Source organism: Populus alba, chromosome 12 (genome assembly GCF_005239225.2).
Source record: "Populus alba chromosome 12, ASM523922v2, whole genome shotgun sequence".
Taxonomy (NCBI): Eukaryota; Viridiplantae; Streptophyta; class Magnoliopsida; order Malpighiales; family Salicaceae; genus Populus; species Populus alba.
Genome location: NC_133295.1, coordinates 15,092,004 through 15,111,137, shown reverse-complemented (window position 1 = coordinate 15,111,137; position 19,134 = coordinate 15,092,004). Strand labels below are relative to the sequence as shown.

The 19,134-nt window shown below is 36.7% G+C and overlaps 2 protein-coding genes across 3 annotated transcripts; both read left to right on the top strand.

Moving 5' to 3' along the window:
- The first annotated feature begins 483 nt into the window (after positions 1-483).
- LOC118060499 (pectin acetylesterase 9) lies at positions 484-6,174 on the top strand. 2 transcript variants are annotated; one of them, XM_073403553.1, is made up of 14 exons: positions 484-603; positions 846-1,033; positions 1,174-1,256; positions 2,215-2,344; positions 3,454-3,533; positions 4,136-4,222; positions 4,360-4,484; positions 4,579-4,639; positions 4,707-4,763; positions 4,869-4,946; positions 5,067-5,172; positions 5,279-5,427; positions 5,690-5,794; positions 5,885-6,174. In XM_073403553.1, the coding sequence occupies exons 2-14, from the start codon at positions 913-915 to the stop codon at positions 5,891-5,893; spliced, it is 1,191 nt and encodes a 396-aa protein (XP_073259654.1). In that variant the 5' UTR covers positions 484-603; positions 846-912; the 3' UTR covers positions 5,894-6,174. The 2 variants fall into 2 exon arrangements, with proteins under 2 accessions (XP_073259654.1, XP_034929615.1); XM_035073724.2 differs by lacking the exon at positions 484-603 and having other exon boundaries at positions 743-1,033.
- Positions 6,175-6,846: 672 nt separating this feature from the next.
- On the top strand, positions 6,847-19,077 carry LOC118060500 (tripeptidyl-peptidase 2). The gene is made up of 34 exons (XM_035073726.2): positions 6,847-7,329; positions 7,523-7,601; positions 7,720-7,793; positions 7,908-8,017; positions 8,107-8,187; positions 8,501-8,587; positions 8,673-8,815; positions 9,386-9,536; positions 9,624-9,746; positions 9,944-10,027; positions 10,135-10,322; positions 10,408-10,582; positions 10,695-10,816; positions 10,894-10,973; positions 11,380-11,438; positions 12,480-12,634; positions 13,158-13,336; positions 13,483-13,595; positions 13,663-13,833; positions 14,178-14,306; positions 14,444-14,544; positions 14,626-14,743; positions 15,036-15,115; positions 15,335-15,407; positions 15,730-15,815; positions 15,910-15,961; positions 16,030-16,164; positions 16,294-16,362; positions 16,657-16,749; positions 17,257-17,352; positions 17,466-17,564; positions 17,863-17,955; positions 18,495-18,644; positions 18,825-19,077. The coding sequence occupies exons 1-34, from the start codon at positions 6,951-6,953 to the stop codon at positions 18,981-18,983; spliced, it is 4,086 nt and encodes a 1,361-aa protein (XP_034929617.1). The 5' UTR covers positions 6,847-6,950; the 3' UTR covers positions 18,984-19,077.
- The last annotated feature ends 57 nt before the right edge of the window (positions 19,078-19,134 follow it).

Sequence of the window (19,134 nt, the reverse complement as noted above, 5' to 3'; positions counted from 1 at the left end):
GTTTCAATCTTCTCTCTTAGCAGCACCAATCAATTAGTCCCCAAGGGGTGTAGCGTGGTGGTAAAAGGCTTGAGATCTGCACAGCAGGTCTTGAGTTCGAGTCAGGGCGTGCACTTCTTGTAAGAGCCTGGGACAACCGGGGATTTACTTGCTTATCTAGGCCCACAAAGTACGCTTTTCAGAGGGTGGGATTTCCTCGAATTCAAAAAAAAAAAGCACCAATCAATTGTTAATGTCACTCACAAGTTGGCCAGTAATTTCAACAGCATAGATCTCTTCACCTTTCCAACGGGTATTTGTCTACAGGCAGAAAGTTTTTTTTTTTTTTACATGTCTACCCGTGACTTTGATCAGACAGCACTATTTTATAAAATATTGTTTTCGATATGTGCTAATTTACTGTATTTTTTTTATTTATTTATAAAAAAAAATCTATTCCAACACAGACACCAACTTTCTCTTAAAACTAAAGTTTGTTGAGTAGTCTAACCGATCAAATGACTTGAAAAACGTAATGTTCACCAAACAAAATCCACGATCCATCACCAATTCACACACCAGATAAAGAATGGTGTTTGTCTTCCCTTTCAAGATTCTATGATCGTACGTAAGGATAGTTCATCAATTTGTTGATGGGTCTCATTTGCCGAGTTTGGTCATTTCCTTAATTTCCTCTCATACATATATAATTGGTTGCTATGTCTGGTTCACGACATGAATATATAATGCTCGAGTTGGAGCCAAAATTGTATCTACTTGATGTCCCTCCCCTTTCATATCATTTCATTTCCTTTCAATGCATAAAACGCATTGCTAACGTCCAAGATTCATCTTGATTTCTATAGAATCGATCGAGCACCCCATTTCCCCTTGCATAGCTCCTGATCGATCTCTTGGCCTCCACCATTCAAGATGGAATTAGCAGTAGCCATGCTATTAATACTGCTGAATTTAGCATCGTGGTGCGTGCTTTCAGAGGGCCGGCTTCTTGTGGACATGACTCTGGTTTCCGATGCTTCCAGCATTGGTGCCTGTAAGCTTACAGTATTAATTTCTTCTTATTGTCTTATTGATATATTATCATGAGTAGTTCTTTATTTATGACGGAATAATTAATCAGTAGTTTGTCTTCTTCTTCTTCTTCTTTTGCTGGTGAATATTATCTATTCTTAGTTTGCTTGGATGGAAGTTTGCCTGCGTATCATCTGCACAGAGGATTCGGAGCTGGTGCAAGCAACTGGCTTTTGCAATTTGAGGTAATTTTATCCTCATGCTTTTACAAGGACATGTCTAGTCTAGTCTGAATTGATGTATGAACTACAAAAACAAAATAAAAATAGGGTCAATACCAAAGAAAATTGGTTTACAAAAACTTTCCAAAGAGAATGCAGGCCAGGCAGTTCTTCGGTGCTGAATACACAGTGACTTTAGTGGTGAAGATGTGGTGACCTTGCTTAAGTTTTGTTAGGAAACCAATACGCGACAAGGTGTCTCGTCAAGCAACTTGAACTTCACTTTATTTATTACAGTCCATTTTAGAGTCCCTGTAGATTCATGGCCTGGATTCGTCTGCTAAATTAGGACAATTATGCAATTGCTACATTTATTCCCGATGTCATGCTCTTCGATAAAATTTAACTCACTAGATTGTCTCTTATGTGACCCCAATGTCCCCTGCCGAACGATTCATGCCAAAAGAAGTTGGAATAACTGCAAAAGATGCACCCAACAGTACGTTCCACGGACATGGTCCCCAAAAGAACTGGTCCAATACTTGTCTATATTCCAAAACTTTTAACCTAAGCAAAGACTTCGATTGTAATAACCAACAGTCCCTGTTATTGCATCGTCGGTTTTGGTTTGGAGGTTAGGCGGTAGCTTGATTGCTATTATATAGCTGTAGTGGTGGCTAGACAAAAAGAGCTGGTGTCATTACGTTCACTTTTTATGTTCTTACTTGTTGTTCAAGATCTTCCCTTGAATCGATTGAACATAGGAACCATTCACAGCAAAGATGTTAGATGAGACTCTGTAAGTGTTTCATATTATAGCGACCAGTTGCAGAACATGGACATGTAATATGCAGGTAGCCTCGATGAGAAACAACTGTCCTGAAACCTGTTTTAGTCCCCTGGTTAGGCTAGTGGGATCCAAAATCGTGAAATTACTAACCAGAATCTTAACAATAAGTCAAGTATGATGTGATCTTGACAGGGAGGTGGGTGGTGCAATGATATACAATCATGCTTGGATCGAGCCAAAACGAAGCATGGATCTAGCCTTTACATGAACAAGTTGGAGGATTTCAATGGAATCCTAAGCAACGATGCTTCACTTAATCCAGGTAATTAATCACCTTGTAATCCAACTCCAATGTTAGTTCACAGAAATCTAGTACATTATGTGTATGACATGCCCGTGTTCCTCCACATTCTGTCTTTGCCTTTTTTTTCACGTGATCCTATAGTATTGAAGGACAGCTTCTGCCTTGATCACTGAGCCCTTTCTTGTCTTTGCAAAAATAAAAAAAAATATGTAGCCTAATTTATTGCCTTCAAAGGTGATGATAACTCGAAAGGACGTGTGGGAATCTTCTATAATGTCTTCAAGCCTATAATATTTTAATGCCTTTTTATCTTATTATTAAGGTTGTGTGTCTGGTTAGTGTCGTTGACAAAAGAGATAGATATAAAATAGATAAAATTATATTTATTAGAAAAACAAAGAAAAAAACACAAGAATAAATATATCTCAAAATAATTTTGAAATGAATTTCTGTTTTTTTTTTTAAAATAAAAAACGAGAATATGTTCACTGGTCTCTTCGTCTCGAGATAAAAAGTAAACGCTACCTAATATTAGTAACATAATATGACCCAAAAAGAAAACTCTAAATGCTAAATATTAACATGATATTTAGTAAGGCACTGGTGGTCGGAGTCTTGATCTAGTATGTAATAAGAAGAGCCATCTACACTGATGAGAGATTTAATAACATGATGGACTTAATTTGGTGCTGTCTTCTGCTCAAGAAACATAAAATCCACTGCCCCAATGATTAATTAAAAGGCAATTCTCGCATCTCAATCTCATATGGATTTACAATTTTTTTTTTTTATATACTTTGTGTTTATATATAATGAAGGCAAACCACAAATTTGCTCACAGCTGATACTTGTATTCAAAACCAGACCATTCTAAAAATTAAGGACTTGTAAAACCCTTATGGCTATTCTTTCTTGATTGTGTTTCCAGTCCTTAGTGTTCTGATGAGGCTTGTAACTGCCATATTTAGTCTGAGTGTGTGACATTGTAATTCTTCTGCGTTGATCTCCTGAATGACTGTAATAAAAGTTACCAGGAACAAAGGCAATTCCTTTTCATCAGGAGATTAATTTAGTGTTGTTTATTCTTGCAAATTAACCATTTAATATGCTATTTTTTTTTATATCAGATTTTTATAATTGGAACCGTGTGAAGCTTAGATATTGTGATGGAGGTTCGTTTTCTGGAGATGCCAAATTTGACAATGGGGTATCTCTCCACTCTCACCTAAAATTTTCTCTTCTTTGTTATATCTTGTCGGATTTAGAATAAAAAAGGCCATTGAAGCTTAAACATGCTAAAATCTCAGGAAATAAATTATGTTAATCTTTCTTAGGTGGGTAGTAAGCAGCATTCAACTGAATCTTGTTTGCTGCACAAATTCTGTGAAATCAAACATCAGAAATTAACAATATATATGGCCTGCTGGGATCATGGTGTAATGTGGCTGTTTCAGTTTGATAAATTAAAATAAATCGATTGCCACTTTGTGCGAGTGCTCATGTTTTGATGAGGATCAACATTGTTCTTTGAAATAACTAGAGCTTAGCTAATTGAATGCAGAAAACTGGCACATAGATTGTTCGTCATACATGAAATTATTATGTGAACCTGTTGATTGTTTCACAAGATGTAAAGTGAAATGCAAAGAGTTGTGCAGGATAGATTTCTGATGATGGAATTGTGAGCAAACATTCCTATGAGTGAGGCGGTGATTTATTATTATGTGCTGTGCTTTACTAGAAAAAGACTCAAGTGTTCATGAGTTTAATTAACTCTCATCCTTCTTCGTGTGCATGACTGTGGAGCAGACATCAGTCCTTTACTTCAGAGGACAAAAGATTTGGGAAGCAATCATTCTTGATCTCCTCCCCAAAGGTTTGGGGAATGCAGACAAGGTAAAAATCTCTTTTTGAATATTTTGTTTTGAGTAGACTAATTTTCTCCTGGTTCAAATCATCCCAGAAGCGAAAATGTGATCTTTTCGGTCGTCCTTTGGTTATAGTTTCAAGCAATCATTCCGTCTCTTCTCCAGGCTTTGCTTTCAGGTTGCTCTGCTGGTGGTTTATCATCCTTTCTCCAATGCGAAAACTTTTACCGGGCATTACCGACGAATACCAGTGTGAAATGCTTGAGCGATGCTGGATTTTTTTTGGATGAGTAAGTTTGCTCTTCCTGATATGAAAGTGCAGGATAATTTCTCTCTCTCTATCTATTATTTATGTTTTCGTATCTCCTGTTCTTGTTCTCACAGAAGAGACATCACTCTGAACTACACCATGAGGACCTTCTTTGAAAACCTTGTTTCTCTACAGGTGCAACTTTCTGAAATCCGTGTTCCATTGCGTTTGCTGTGTTTATATTTTGAACTGTTCGCTGCAGGGAATTGAAAAGAATCTGGATAAAAACTGCACTAGTTTCCTTGACAATCCAAAACTGGTATTTCCTTTATTGAGGCCTCCTGTTTAACTTTCCGGTCTGTTTTTGCTGCTGCTTCTTGTTGCTGGCTGAGATGGTTATGGCATTTGTCTTGTATTTGTGCAGTGCATGTTTCCACAGTATTTCTTGAATTACATGGCGACACCATTCTTCATCCTGAACACAGCCTATGATGTATACCAAGTAATCCATTCTTCGGCCTTCATTAATCTGTAATCACATAGCAACAGGAATCTTAGATCCACCATCTATTTTTGCAAGTTCATAACAATAAAGCATGCTTGAAACTGCAAAATTTAACAGTTCCATCATGCATTGGTTCCGCCCTCTGCTGACATGAATGGAGACTGGAAGCGTTGCAAGCTTAGTATAGCATCATGTACTCCACAGCAGCTTGACATACTGCAAGGCTGGTCTCTTCTCTGGCATCAGCCATCCTGGATTTTTAGCTTAGTGCTTTCCTGTTATATAATCTAATTGGTAATTACTGTGTGATGGAAACATCTTGTATCCAGGTTTCAGGGGTGATATGCTGGCGGCATTGAGTTCGTTTCTCAAGGATTCCACAAGCGGGGGAATGTTTATAAATTCATGCTTTGCTCATTGCCAAAGTGAGACACAAGAAACATGGTTTGCACTTGGGTCCCCGAGTATCCAGGACAAGGTACATCGCTTCCATTACACCTGTTACATTCTATAAACATCTTAGTGCACTTGCTTTAAATCCAGGGCAAGTTTTATCTGCTCAAGAATTGTGGCCGGATCACTCGAATCATCGAAAATCCTAAAACCGGCAATGTTTTATGTAAAGGTTACTGCAACGATTTCGACATACAATGTCTCGCGTTTCCCTCTCTTTAGTTCATTCTACTTGTAGAACATAAACTTTTTGGCACTGTGAGTAAAATCTCGAGGACGTTTCACAGACTATTGCAGGAGCAGTTGGTGATTGGTATTTTAGTAGAAACATAAGCAAATTAATCGACTGTGCGTATCCTTGCGACGCTTCCTGCCATAACATCATTGCACAGGCATGTAATTTCCTCATGACCTCAGAAGATATATTTATTATCATTGGAAGATCACTTGGTGTTCTTGTTGCTAAGGTGCAAATGTTGCAGGTTTCCTAGAAGGGCAAGATACAGATGAAATACAGAGATTTTTACAGGCTTCTTTCTTTGAACTCTGGAGATATTAGAAAGAAAAGGAAGAGCACACAGAAGGGATACTGGAAGGAAATGCAGGAAACAATGGAGGGAGTTCACAGCATTCTTTCTTACTATAGAAGAAATCATAGAATAGCTACACAGTCTACAGAACCAATCACCTATATATAATAAACCGACGGACAAGTCTACTCTAGTCATTATTATTATTGATTTTTTTATTATAGCTAAATTTATTACAATGATATGAATTTCGGTGTGCCGTTTCATTCATTCATTTCTTTCCTTTCCTTTCCTTTCTCATTCTTAGAATTTATGTTAGTTTATTTTATTTATTTAAAATATGGTGTTTTCTAACTGTAATTTTATAAATAAAGTCGCATTTTCACCTATAATTTTTATCAAACTACATAATTTTACAAAAATTAATTTTTACTTATGCTAATTTACTATTTTTTTCAGAAAAAAAACACCTAAAATGATTTTTTTTTTTAAATTTAGTAATTTTCCACATGTTGCCCTACCAACCCATCTTGTCAATTGCAACATCATGTCCAAATTGATGATTGGTACCCATCAGCATATGCTTTTATAATTTGACATGTATCTAATTTCTTCATTAGGAATTATGAAAGCAATTTGAATTTCATTTAATTTAATTGAATTTAAAATCATTAAAAAGATAAAAAATAAAAATAAAAATCCCCTCTTGGACCCACCTAATGAGTTTTGTGACTTACAAGTCATTACAATTACATGCAAGGACAAACATAGTAATTTCAACGACATCCAAACATTCTGCCACCCAATCCACATCCTAACCCAACACAAAAGTCCACCCATATACCAACATCCTATCACTTCACCACTCAGCAGGTGGCACTCAATCACCCCCCTCCGTCCCCTCCTCCTCCTCCTCCCACCACCACTACTGTAGCCGCCCCCAAAATTCCCAAAATACCCTTTTAAAACACTAACCAAAAAGTAAAAAAAAAAAAATACCCCTATATTGTATCTAACTATGCAAATTAGCCCACTATATAATACACCCATCAATTGGGCCAACAAAACCCCATTCTTTTTACACTCTCCATCATATCTACTTATAAACAAACCCAACAGAAAGCTTTTTCAAAGCAGGAGGAGGAGACCATACTTTAACACTAGCAAAAGTAATATTAGTAGAAGTGGTGTTTTTTTCAAAGGGATGCCTTGCGATTCAATTGCTAAAACATCTGGTGGTTATGGTGGTGGTGATGAGAACGGGTCTCTGAGGAATTTCAAGCTGAATGAATCAACTTTTTTGGCTTCTTTGATGCCTAAGAAAGAGATTGGTGCTGATCGCTTCATTGAAGCTCACCCTCAATATGATGGCCGTGGTACCATCATCGCTATCTTTGGTATACTTCAATATAGAAAGAACCCTTCTTTTCTTTTTGCTTATAGTAATAAAAATAATAATTGCTTTTTGTCATTATTATTAAGAATTGATTGACAGAAAAGAACCCTTTTTTCTTATTCTGTCTTTGTGCCTGTGGGATATAAAGATCATGACTTTGTAGTTTGTAAGGATTGGTTGAATTCATGGTTTAGATTCTGGAGTTGACCCGGCTGCTTCTGGATTACAAGTGACATCAGATGGGAAGCCTAAAGTACTTGATGTTATTGATTGGTGAGTTTAAAAATTTGAAACAATTGGTGGTTTTTTACTGGACCGGTACTCTTAATGTTGCTATTTCGTTGGTAGTAATATTGATGTTTGAGTTTTTTTTTTTTTGTGTTTTATGAAGCACCGGGAGTGGAGATATTGATACTTCAAAAGTGGTGAAGGCTGATGCAAATGGTTGCATACAAGGAGCTTTAGGTCTGGTTTGGCTGTTCATTCATTTGCTAGAATCACAAACGATTTACTTTTTTCTTTGTGCGTGTCAAACCTTTTGACGCTGTTAATCATGTGCTGTTTTTTTTTTTGAAATAGGGGCTTCTTTGGTTGTCAATTCTTCATGGAAGAATCCTTCTGGTGAATGGCACGTGGGTTATAAGTTTTTATTTGAGCTACTTACTGGCACATTGACTTCCCGTTTGAAGGTAAAACAATATAATTTGCAACTTAATCTCAAGCATTCATTAATCTCACTGATAAGAAAAATCTATCCTTTCTACCTTTTTTCTGACAGAAAGAGAGAAAAAAGAAGTGGGATGAGAAAAACCAAGAAGAAATTGCAAAGGCTGTAAAGCATCTGGATGAATTCAACCAGGTTGTATGAAGATTTGCTTCTGCATTTATCTGTTGCATGTGTTTTAGTCATCAAAAACTGTATATGTTAATTCATTCATATTTCAGACGTGTATTAAACAGTATAATATTTCTGGTTTCCACGTACAAACTTACCCTTAAAAAAAAAGAAAAAAGTTTCCCTGAGGGCCACATTTGTTGTATCCAATGAATTAAAATGAAACTAAAATCAGCACTTGAGATGTAGTGGACTGTTTCTTGCTGAGGCATTGATGGTCCCATGGCACATTTATCTGTATTCTTGCATAATTCTCTCAAGATATGCTTATCTCCAGAAACACTCCAATCCAGAGGACGCAGACTTGAAAAGGGTTCGTGAAGACCTTCAAAACACAATTGATTTACTACGGAAACAGGCTGATGTGAGTGCCTGATTCTTTTAATCCATTCCTCTTCCGAAACTTATTTTGTTTTCCTGAAAATGCAAATCTCTTTACTGTGTTTTAGATGTATGATGACAAGGGGCCTATTATAGATGCTGTTGTATGGCACGACGGAGAGTTTTGGAGGGCTGCTCTTGACACACGGAGTCTTGAGGATGACTCAGATTGTGGAAAGCTAGCTAACTTTGTACCCCTTACAAATTATAGGTATGGTATAGTAAGAATTTCATTATATTTGCCAGAAGATGCTTTTCATCTTTCTAGACTTTGTATATCCAGATCAAATCTTTTAAAGATTATGCTATGTGGATTATAGTTCATATGCTTACAATTGATTTTTTCATAACTTTGTTCATCATTTGTAGTGTAGAGGGAAAGGCATCCTTGTTGAACTATAAGCTGTTAGGAGTTTACTTTTACACAGCATGCTTTAGTTCGCTTAAGTTTCTCATCTACGTGTTTTAAAAGCATTAGAGAATGCAAGCTTTACTCCTCCTGCATTTGCAAATGTGCACACATACATTGTAATGGACACTTTGATGGTACCCTTACACGTGTTACCTCTTTCGGTTTTGATAAAAAACTTGGCTTCTGACCTGTCATTGGTTTCATTCTCAAGCTTTTGAGGAATTTTAAACAAACAGCGTTGCTCAGATCCTGAAAACTTTGTTAGTTTTAGCAATTGTTAACCTTGGAAAGAGTAATGAAATAATTGAGTTGTTAGATCTTTTATATGATTTGGATACCTAACTAGTTCCATGGTAAATGCGCTCTCAGGATTGAAAGGAAGTATGGTGTGTTCAGCAAGTTAGATGCCTGTACATTTGTTCTTAATGTTTATAGTGATGGGAACATCTTAAGCATTGTAACGGATAGCTCTCCTCATGGAACCCATGTTGCGGGTATTGCTACAGCCTTCCACCCAAAGGTATTGCTGTTTAAGTCCCTATTGCTTTCCTTTTCGCTTTCCTTCTTTTAGAAATGACTTGATGTCTGTCATTTTCATCTATATCAGGAGTCATTATTGAATGGAGTTGCACCTGGGGCACAATTGATATCTTGCAAAATTGGCGACACACGTTTAGGTTCAATGGAGACAGGCACTGGCTTGACACGGGCTCTAATAGCTGCTGTGGAGGTGAGTATAATTTATTTCCTTTTCTAGTCATGACCAAAATGCTTGCTGAACCTCTCCTTGCAAGAGGAGATTGCCAGCTCAAGTTCCCTTGCCCCAAAAGAGTCCCGGGGGGGGGGGTATATGGCAGATTATTATTATTATTATTATTATTATTATGTTTGTGTGCCTTGACTAAATGGACTTTTTTTTTTTCACAGCATAAATGTGATCTCATCAACATGAGTTATGGGGAACCTACATTACTACCAGATTATGGCCGCTTCGTTGACCTTGTTAATGAGGTATCAAATCAAAACCTTGCAATTTCAGCTTTGATAATTGTTGATCTTCCTCCTGTATTTATTCTTTCATGTTCTTATATGCTACGGGTTACTGTTTCTTTAATTAGGTGGTGAACAAGCACCGTCTTATATTTGTAAGCAGTGCTGGCAACAGTGGTCCAGCATTAAGTACTGTTGGTGCTCCTGGTGGTACAAGTTCAAGCATTATAGGGGTTGGTGCATATGTCTCTCCTGCTATGGCTGCAGGTGCTCATTGTGTTGTTGAACCTCCTGCCGAGGGACTTGAATACACTTGGTATATTAATTTACTTTTGCCTGGCTCTAGCCTTAAGTTTTTGTTTGCTTGTGAATACTTTGTAATTCATTGAAATGGGATGTAGGTCAAGCCGAGGACCAACTTCTGATGGAGATCTCGGAGTAAGTATAAGTGCTCCTGGAGGGGCTGTTGCTCCTGTCCCTACCTGGACTCTTCAAAAACGCATGCTGATGAATGGAACATCAATGGCCTCTCCATCTGCTTGTGGTGGAATTGCATTACTTATCAGTGCAATGAAGGTTCTTGTTTATCATTATATTTCTTCTTACCCTCTTTCTGTCCTTGTTGCATGGCTGGATCTAAGTTGTCGGTGCTAAATTAAATCTTCTATTGGGAACTTCATTTGTGCAGGCTGAAGGTATTCCTGTAAGTCCATACAGTGTAAGGAAGGCCCTTGAGAATACATCTGTTCCTGTAGGTGAATCGCCAGCTGATAAGCTATCCACAGGACAGGGGCTTATGCAAGTTGACAGGTAAGGTTTTCTTCCTATTCCTTTTTTCCTTTACAATTGTCAGCTGCGGTCTGTCTTAACTATTTGTTGCATGACAGGGCACATGAATATATAAAGCAGTCCCGGAATATTCCATGTGTTTGGTATGAAATAAAGGTCAATCAATCTGGAAAAACAAGTAAGTACCAGTGATGTCTGCCAACTCCACACAACATGCAAACATCTAACTTATTCAGTCTGATCATCATGTGACTTTGAAAACTTGCAAAAAGTGATATTTGTGAACTTTTGTATAGTTATTTCAATGTAATTGTCATGCCGCTCATCGTACTCCTCAAAAGGTTGAGGATATGGTGATTTGTTAGCTATTAGGGGATTTTGCAAGACATTTGGAGATAATCCTGCCTTGCCTAGAACTGATTCCACGAGTATTTAGAGGCTTTCTAAAAATTTCAAGGAAGTTTCAGCTATTGTTCACTAGTGACCAAGTTTCTTCTGCATGTGTTGGGATTGAATTCTTGTTGATTTTGGATTATCTGTGCAATGAAACTGTAACTCTATTTTATGATGAATTTTGGCTGCAGCTCCTACTTCACGAGGAATCTACCTCAGGGATGCAAGTGCTTGCAAGCAACCTACAGAGGTGGGGGCATTATTATACTTGATATTGATTGTTTTTTTCTTGTGAAAAATATGCATACATACATGAGATAATTCTGTTTGAGTTTGCTGAATTCCTGGAATTGTATCTGTAGGCATTTGTTAATGTTCTGGTTGTTTTTCAGCTTAAACCAATCATTTAGTTATTATCAGTTGTTACTGCCCCAGCCATTGTTCTTTCTTGTGACTGAGTTGTCTTATCTGTGTTCTCAATCATGAAAGGATGTCACTTGGTTTTTGTTTTTGTTAATGTTCTGGTTTTTGTTTTGTTTTAGTTATTATCACTTGGTTTTTGTTTTGATTTTACTTGAAATCTAATGATGTTGGCATGTTGTGTGGACACTAAAGTTATTAGTCTCTTTGCTTTGAATTTACTAGGCTCTTATTCTACAGTCGTTAGACATTAAAGCACAGGTAGTTCTTGTTAAGGAATTGCTCATGCTTCATGGGACATACCTTGGCTGACAGAGCATGACTTTTCACCTAGTGATCAGTTTGATTAGCAATCCAAACTCTGCTCGTATTTTCTTGAAATTTCTCTGCCTGAAAACCTTATTTTGTTGGGAAATGTTGATTGGAAATCAGTTTACTCAATTGCTATGTGGTGGCAGTTTCTCTATGATGGTTACTATCTAGCCTGATTTGCATACTATAAGCAGTCATTTGTCACTGTTGTTTTTTTGTAGATGTTCGATTCTTTTGTTGATGCCAATGTTTTCCAATGTCTTCTCATCTTACTATTTTGGTCACTGCAGGGTTGCATGACTTTTCATTTTTATAATGCAGTGTCATAAAGCATTGTCTTAACTGCTAATTTGTAGATTTAAAATGCTATATAATTGTTCACGTGATGAGTAATATGAAATATTATAATGTTAGATTACTTATATCACACAAGAATTCCTCCATGTTTATCTATCTCATCCAGGACATTGATAGGAAAGAGTGTGTCTTCTGACAACAGGATTTTCCAGTTCCATCATGTCTGTCACTTTTATAACTACTAAAGTAATATTTTTGACAGTGGACAGTGCAAGTCCAACCAAAGTTTCATGAAGGTGCAAGTAATTTGGAAGAATTGGTTTGCTTCGAGGAATGTATTGAGGTACACTCTACTGAAAAGACTGTTGTAAGGGCTCCTGACTATCTCCTTCTCACTAACAATGGACGCAGCTTCAAGTAAGTTAGCATCACTCTGCTCCATCTTCTCCTTACTGAAGAATTCTTGAATGTTTTCAGATTGTGGTTATTATTTACAATTTGTTTTGCCTATTTGACTTCCTAATCATTTCATTCCTTTATCATTCAATTTTAAACTCTTCTGGTTGCATTTTGAGGCTCTATAATCTGACATAAACTGGTTCTACCCTTTAGCTTGTATGGTGGATATCATTTGGCAGACATCATGATAATGCTCACAACTGCATCAAACAAATACTTGTTCATGCACGTCTTGCTAAGAGAGCTATATATTGTTTTCCCAAGCTTCTTATGTCTCTCTCACTCCTTTTTCTGTTATTAGTCCAACTTGGAGGTTTCCCAAGCTTCTTTTGTCTCTTACCCTTTTTTGGTTATTAGTCTAACTTGGAAGTTTTAGCTTCAAAGCATCTGTTCGTTTTTTTCTGCACTAGCAGGATCTTATTTTAGATGTTGAGAGGTACCTCATTTTACTAATGTATGTTTCCTTTTCCTTTCTTTTCAGCATAGTGGTTGATCCTACCAAGTTAAGTGATGGTTTACATTACTACGAAGTATACGGGGTTGATTGCAAAGCACCATGGCGTGGTCCCATTTTCAGGATCCCAGTCACCATAACAAAGCCTATGAAAGTGAAGAATCAGCCCCCAGTTGTCTCATTTTCTGGGATGTCATTTCTGCCAGGTCACTTTTGTCCTATCCTATCATGTGATATGAAATTATGATTTTGGGCCTCAAGAGTTAGGTTACACTGCCTTGATATCTGAGCTAGCTTTTATTGCAGCACATAAATCATTTTTCTTTCTATCATGAACATATTGCTTGAACAGGGCACATAGAAAGGAGATACATTGAAGTGCCGCTTGGTGCTACTTGGGTTGAGGCAACTATGCGAACATCAGGGTTTGATACTACTCGACGATTTTTTGTTGACACTGTTCAGGTATGCATGCAGTGAGAATGTTATATTATGTTGCCTAGACCTTCTATAATGTGATGTCAATGTGCAGATTTGTCCCTTACAAAGACCTTTGAAGTGGGAGAGTGTTGTAACATTTTCTTCTCCTACTGCCAAAAGTTTTGCATTTCCTATTGTGGGTGGTCAGACAATGGAATTAGCTGTTGCTCAGTTTTGGTCAAGTGGGATAGGAAGTCATGAAACCACTATTGTAGACTTTGAGGTAACAAGCCATTTCCAAATTTTCTGCATTTTTATTAACTGCCTATCTTTTTTTTCTTTTTTCTTTCTTTCTTTTTGTTTTGTTTTTTTGTTTTTTTTTTTTTGGGGGGGGGTACGGTTATGAATAGTCTATGGATTATGAACCCCCATTTAGTGTAAGCTTTTGATTGATTGTGTTGTTTTATAATCTTATAAACAGTAAAATTCCATCTTGTGATGTAGAAAATAAAGCTGATATGTTCTGCGAGTCCATTGATTTGGTTAACAATCAGAAAAGTAAAACTTAAGCATATATTTTGTTATTCTACACCTGCTAAATAATATTGTTTATCTTATAATGGTTAGATTGTGTTTCATGGGATTGCCATCAATAAAGAGGAAATCATTCTTGATGGAAGTGAAGCCCCTGTAAGAATTGATGCTGAAGCTCTGTTGTCATCTGAGAAACTCGCCCCTGCTGCTATTCTGAATAAGGTGAAATATAGCTTCTGTTTTCTAGATGATTTGGGTTGGAATTGTTCATTTTGTTTCCGTTTAAATAAATATGAAACTTTTCTTTTGGTGTGGTTGTTTGCTATTTAATGCTGCAATTCTTCATGTTCATCTTACAGATAAGAGTTCCATATCGACCCGTTGATGCTAAACTTAGCACTCTTACAGAGAGTCGTGACAAACTACCCTCTGGAAAACAGACACTAGCCCTGACGTTAACGTAGGTTATACTTCTACTTACACATACTAATGAATTTCAACACTCGTCATCATCTACTCTTGTGTTTCTGTTGTTTGGCAGTTATAAGTTTAAATTGGAAGATGGAGCTGCAGTGAAGCCTCAAGTTCCATTGCTTAATAATCGCATTTATGATACAAAATTTGAATCACAATTTTATATGATTTCTGACACTAACAAGGTACGTGAACAATTTATATTGTCTTAGCAGATGAGATTTAAAAAAATATGTTGATCATTGCTTAAGGACTGGAATAGTTAACTCATAGTATACAACTAGTATTTCCTGGTAGTAAATTTAGTATTACAATTATTAGCTATACACTGACAAGTGCCACTCTATTCCACACGCTATTACTCCTTCATATCATTCAATTTACCAGCAACGGGTGATACTTTTTTTTCCTTGTTGCTTTGAATATGCAGAGCTGATTCTTGTTTTCTTATTTTATTTTTTCCCTTTTTGATTACAGCGTGTATATGCTATGGGTGATGCCTATCCTAAAGCTGCAAAACTTCCTAAGGGTGAATACAATTTACGGCTATATCTAAGGTCTGGCCTAATTGCCGAGGCAGTCCAAATTGTAATTAAAATTCATACAACCAATTTTTAACCTGTACTTGTTTGTACCAGACTATAAATTCAGTGTAGGAAAAACCTCATTTTTTTTTCTAAGCCACGACTATGAACATTTGATAATTTCAAACTTCATTTAACAGTAAATGCTTAAAACCCAGCTTAATCTCTGTAATGATACTGATTGTGTTTCAGGCATGACAATGTGCAATATTTGGAAAAGATGAAGCAGTTGGTATTGTTTATTGAGAGAAACTTGGATGGCAAGGTAATGTATCTTTTATTTTAACGTATCTTGAGATTTTAGTTGAATTCAACAGGTGCCACACTTTTGAACGTGCATATGGGCATTATACAATTTGTGGATTTTTTTTTTAAGTTTTTTGCCTGCAGCATTTTTGTGCTTAAGTCGCATCTTTATTGGCACTATTTGACTAGAAATAGATTTGAGTTCAGCTCTCCTTTTGCTTGATAGAATATCGGTTCCCCTTGTGCAAGCACTCTCTCTTTTCTTTCTTTTTTATTCAGGAACTTGATTCTGCGAATTATGTTACTAATCAACTGATTGAGATCTGGTCTTTTTAATCCAGGAAGTCATTCAATTGAACTTTTTCTCCGAACCAGATGGTCCTGTGATGGGAAATGGTGCTTTTAAGTCCTCAGTTTTAGTTCCAGGGTATGTTGTCTTGAATGATTATTTCCATGGTTCACTAACCTTGTGTTATTTTCTGTTTCATTGTGCGTTTTATAACTTCAAAGTTATTTTCTAGGAAGAAAGAAGCCATTTACTTGGGCCCACCAGTGAAAGACAAGCTCCCTAAGGTATAATCCCTGTTCCCGACTCCTGTGGTGAAAGAACAATATAAATTGGAATTTCTCAATTTCTGCAGAATGCTCCACAAGGATCTATACTGCTGGGATCAATCTCATATGGAAAACTATCATTTGCTGGCAAGGAAGGGGAGAGAAGTCCACAAAAGAACCCTGTGTCTTACCAAATCACTTATGTTGTGCCACCAAATAAGGTTTATTTTCTTGTTTTTTGGCCCCTTATAAGTCAATTTATGAGGATCTAAAGAAGTTGCCTACCATTGTTTTCATTGTAAACTAAATCCAAGGCCAGGCTTATCATTTTGCTAATGTTGCTTTGACAGGTTGATGAGGACAAGGGGAAAAGTTCTTCAACTAACTTGAAAACTGTGTCTGAGCGTTTAGAGGAGGAGGTACTGTGCCATTTTGAAGCAAGATGTTCTAAGTGCATTTTCAAGTAATTTAATAATTGTCGTCGATTCTTGCATTAGAAATAAAAAAAATGGTCTCATCACCTCATTTGGTCGCTGTAATATTGGCAATGATTGAATTGCTTTGCATCATCAAACAGGCACATGCCTCTGGGATCATTTTGCTAGAATCCTTTGATTTTTCTGTTACCTTTTTAATTCTTGATTATCTGTCCTTAATATGCTGTTGAACGCTGAGGTTTTGATTATCATCTCTTAACTACATGTATACCTCAGGTTCGAGATGCAAAGATTAGAGTTATTTCAAGCCTAAAACAAGACACTGATGAAGAACGCTCAGAATGGAAAAAGTTATCCGCATCTCTTAAGGTTGGATATTACTAAATTTAAAGACTAATATACTATTGTCCTTTATAAACTATTTTTTGACATTTTGAAGAAGCATCATTTCACGTTATCAAAGAGCTCTTTTTTCTCTCTCCAAAACTCAACTGTTTAGGTCAAATCATCTTCTGGAGTCAATTCAGAATCCAGTAAAATTTCTAGAATACATGTTTAAATTTTGTCCCATACGCTGGAATTGCAGTATCACGTTGGATTTAAATGTGCATTTAACTTGGGAAAATTTCATAAAGGTGGTCGGGGTTTCCCAAATTGAAGATTCTTGCTTTACTTGTCCTATTTGTTTTGCATTGAAACGAGGACAATTGCACCATGAGCAATCTTGCAAACTTTCAAGCCTCAACATGTGCCTTGATCATATGGGTTTCAGGCATTTGAAACTCAGTCTTCTTTGCTGTTGGGAGTCAATCGCATTTAAAGGTTATAGAATTATTTCAATACATTGTGACGTAATAATCATGGGTCCTTTGGCAGTCTGAGTACCCAAACTATACTCCACTACTTGCCAAGATTTTGGAAGGCTTGCTTTCTCAGAGTAACGTGGAAGATAAAATTCGTCATCATGAAGAGGTAATTTCCATAAAAAAGTAACAATAATATATGTTGCAGTGCTAGTTTTTTCACATCCTCTATGAAGAAACATGCTATGAAAATAGCAATTCACGTGTGCATGGATTCTGCAGGTTATAGATGCAGCAAATGAAGTAATAGATAGTATTGACCAAGATGAGGTGGCAAAGTTCTTTTTGCACAAGAATGATCCTGAAGATGAGGAGGCAGAGGTGTGTATCTATGTTGCTAATTTTCTACCTTCTTTGTGGTTCTCTTTTGGACAAAATTCCTTGTAGACTTTTTTCGAAGTTAATAAATGAGCTATTGGCATATTGGTTTTATCAAAATTAACACCAGTTTCACATGGTTGCTTTAATTTTGTGGTTTCAATTTCTTATACTCGATGATGTAAGCTCTGCTCCCTCCTCCTGCTATAATCTCTCTCTCTCTCATCAATTGTAGCATGTATTTGCATTCATTTACTTGAATAGCAGTTATGAAGTTGCGCCTGTTATTCTTTTATTGTAGAAAATGAAAAAGAAAATGGAGACAACCAGGGATCAATTGGCAGAGGCACTGTACCAAAAAGGGCTGGCATTGATGGAGATTGAATCTCTGAAGGTAGTAAAGATCATCTCTTTTTGGTTGTAGGTTTATGCCCCTTGAAGTGTTTTTTTTTTTTTTTTTTTTTTTTTTTTTTAATTCCATCAAATTCGTTACATGGAATAGCTGGTTTTTCCTATAGTACTTGTGTCCAATTGACTGGACTAGGATGCTGGTATCAAAATCCGGCTTGGATCAGCAAGATTTTTTATGGTTTCTGAAACATGCTTGCTTCCCTAGTCCTTTAAAAGAAAAAAAAAATGTTTTCAAGGACAGTTGAACAACATTACTGGTTAGAGAGAGAGTCGGACCCTGGCAACCCGTGGTCCTTTTTTTCTTTTCCCCCTTGAACTTTTCTTTGGTTTTTGTTTTTTCTTTTTGGTAAAAGGATTTGATACTGTATATCTGTAGGTGTTTGATTGCCAAATTCTTAAAACATAGATGCACCTAAAGAAAATGACGGGCATATATACCTCTCATTGACACTAAAATATGAACGCAGGCTCTGTTCCCGTGGTATTTGTGATTTATGTATCTTACAACTATCATCATGGCAGGGTGAGACAGCTGAAACGGAAGGGACAAAAGATTTGTTCGAGGATAATTTCAAAGAGCTGCAAAAATGGGTTGATACAAAGTCCTCGAAATATGGCACCCTCTTAGTGCTACGTGAAAGACGACGGGGGAGGCTAGGAGCGGCGCTAAAGGTAATATCTTCTTCCTTGTGTCATGTGTGTTGTTAACTCAGCCGAGCTTCAAGTTTATTTTGACCATAAGATAGTATTTGTCACTTGTCAAGAAAGCATGTTGAGAAGAATGATAGGGTTTGGTTATTGTATTCAGTTAGTTGGTCAGTTTACTCGAACCTGATCATCCATTGTCTCCAGGCATTGAATGAAATGATACAAGATAATGGAGATCCACCCAAGAAGAAGCTGTATGAACTGAAGCTCTCATTGCTCGATGAGATTGGATGGGATCATTCAACAACACACGAGAAAGAGTGGATGCACGTTCGGTTCCCACCAAGCTTGCCGCTTTTTTAAGTTTATTTTATGCTCACAAGATTGGATGATAATTAGAGTGCTCGTAACAATTGATTTCAAACAGTATAATAAGAGTGTGTTTGGTATTGAGGTAGTTATTACTGTTGTGGTTATGGTTTAAAAAAATAGATGTTTGGTTAAAACTGTGGTT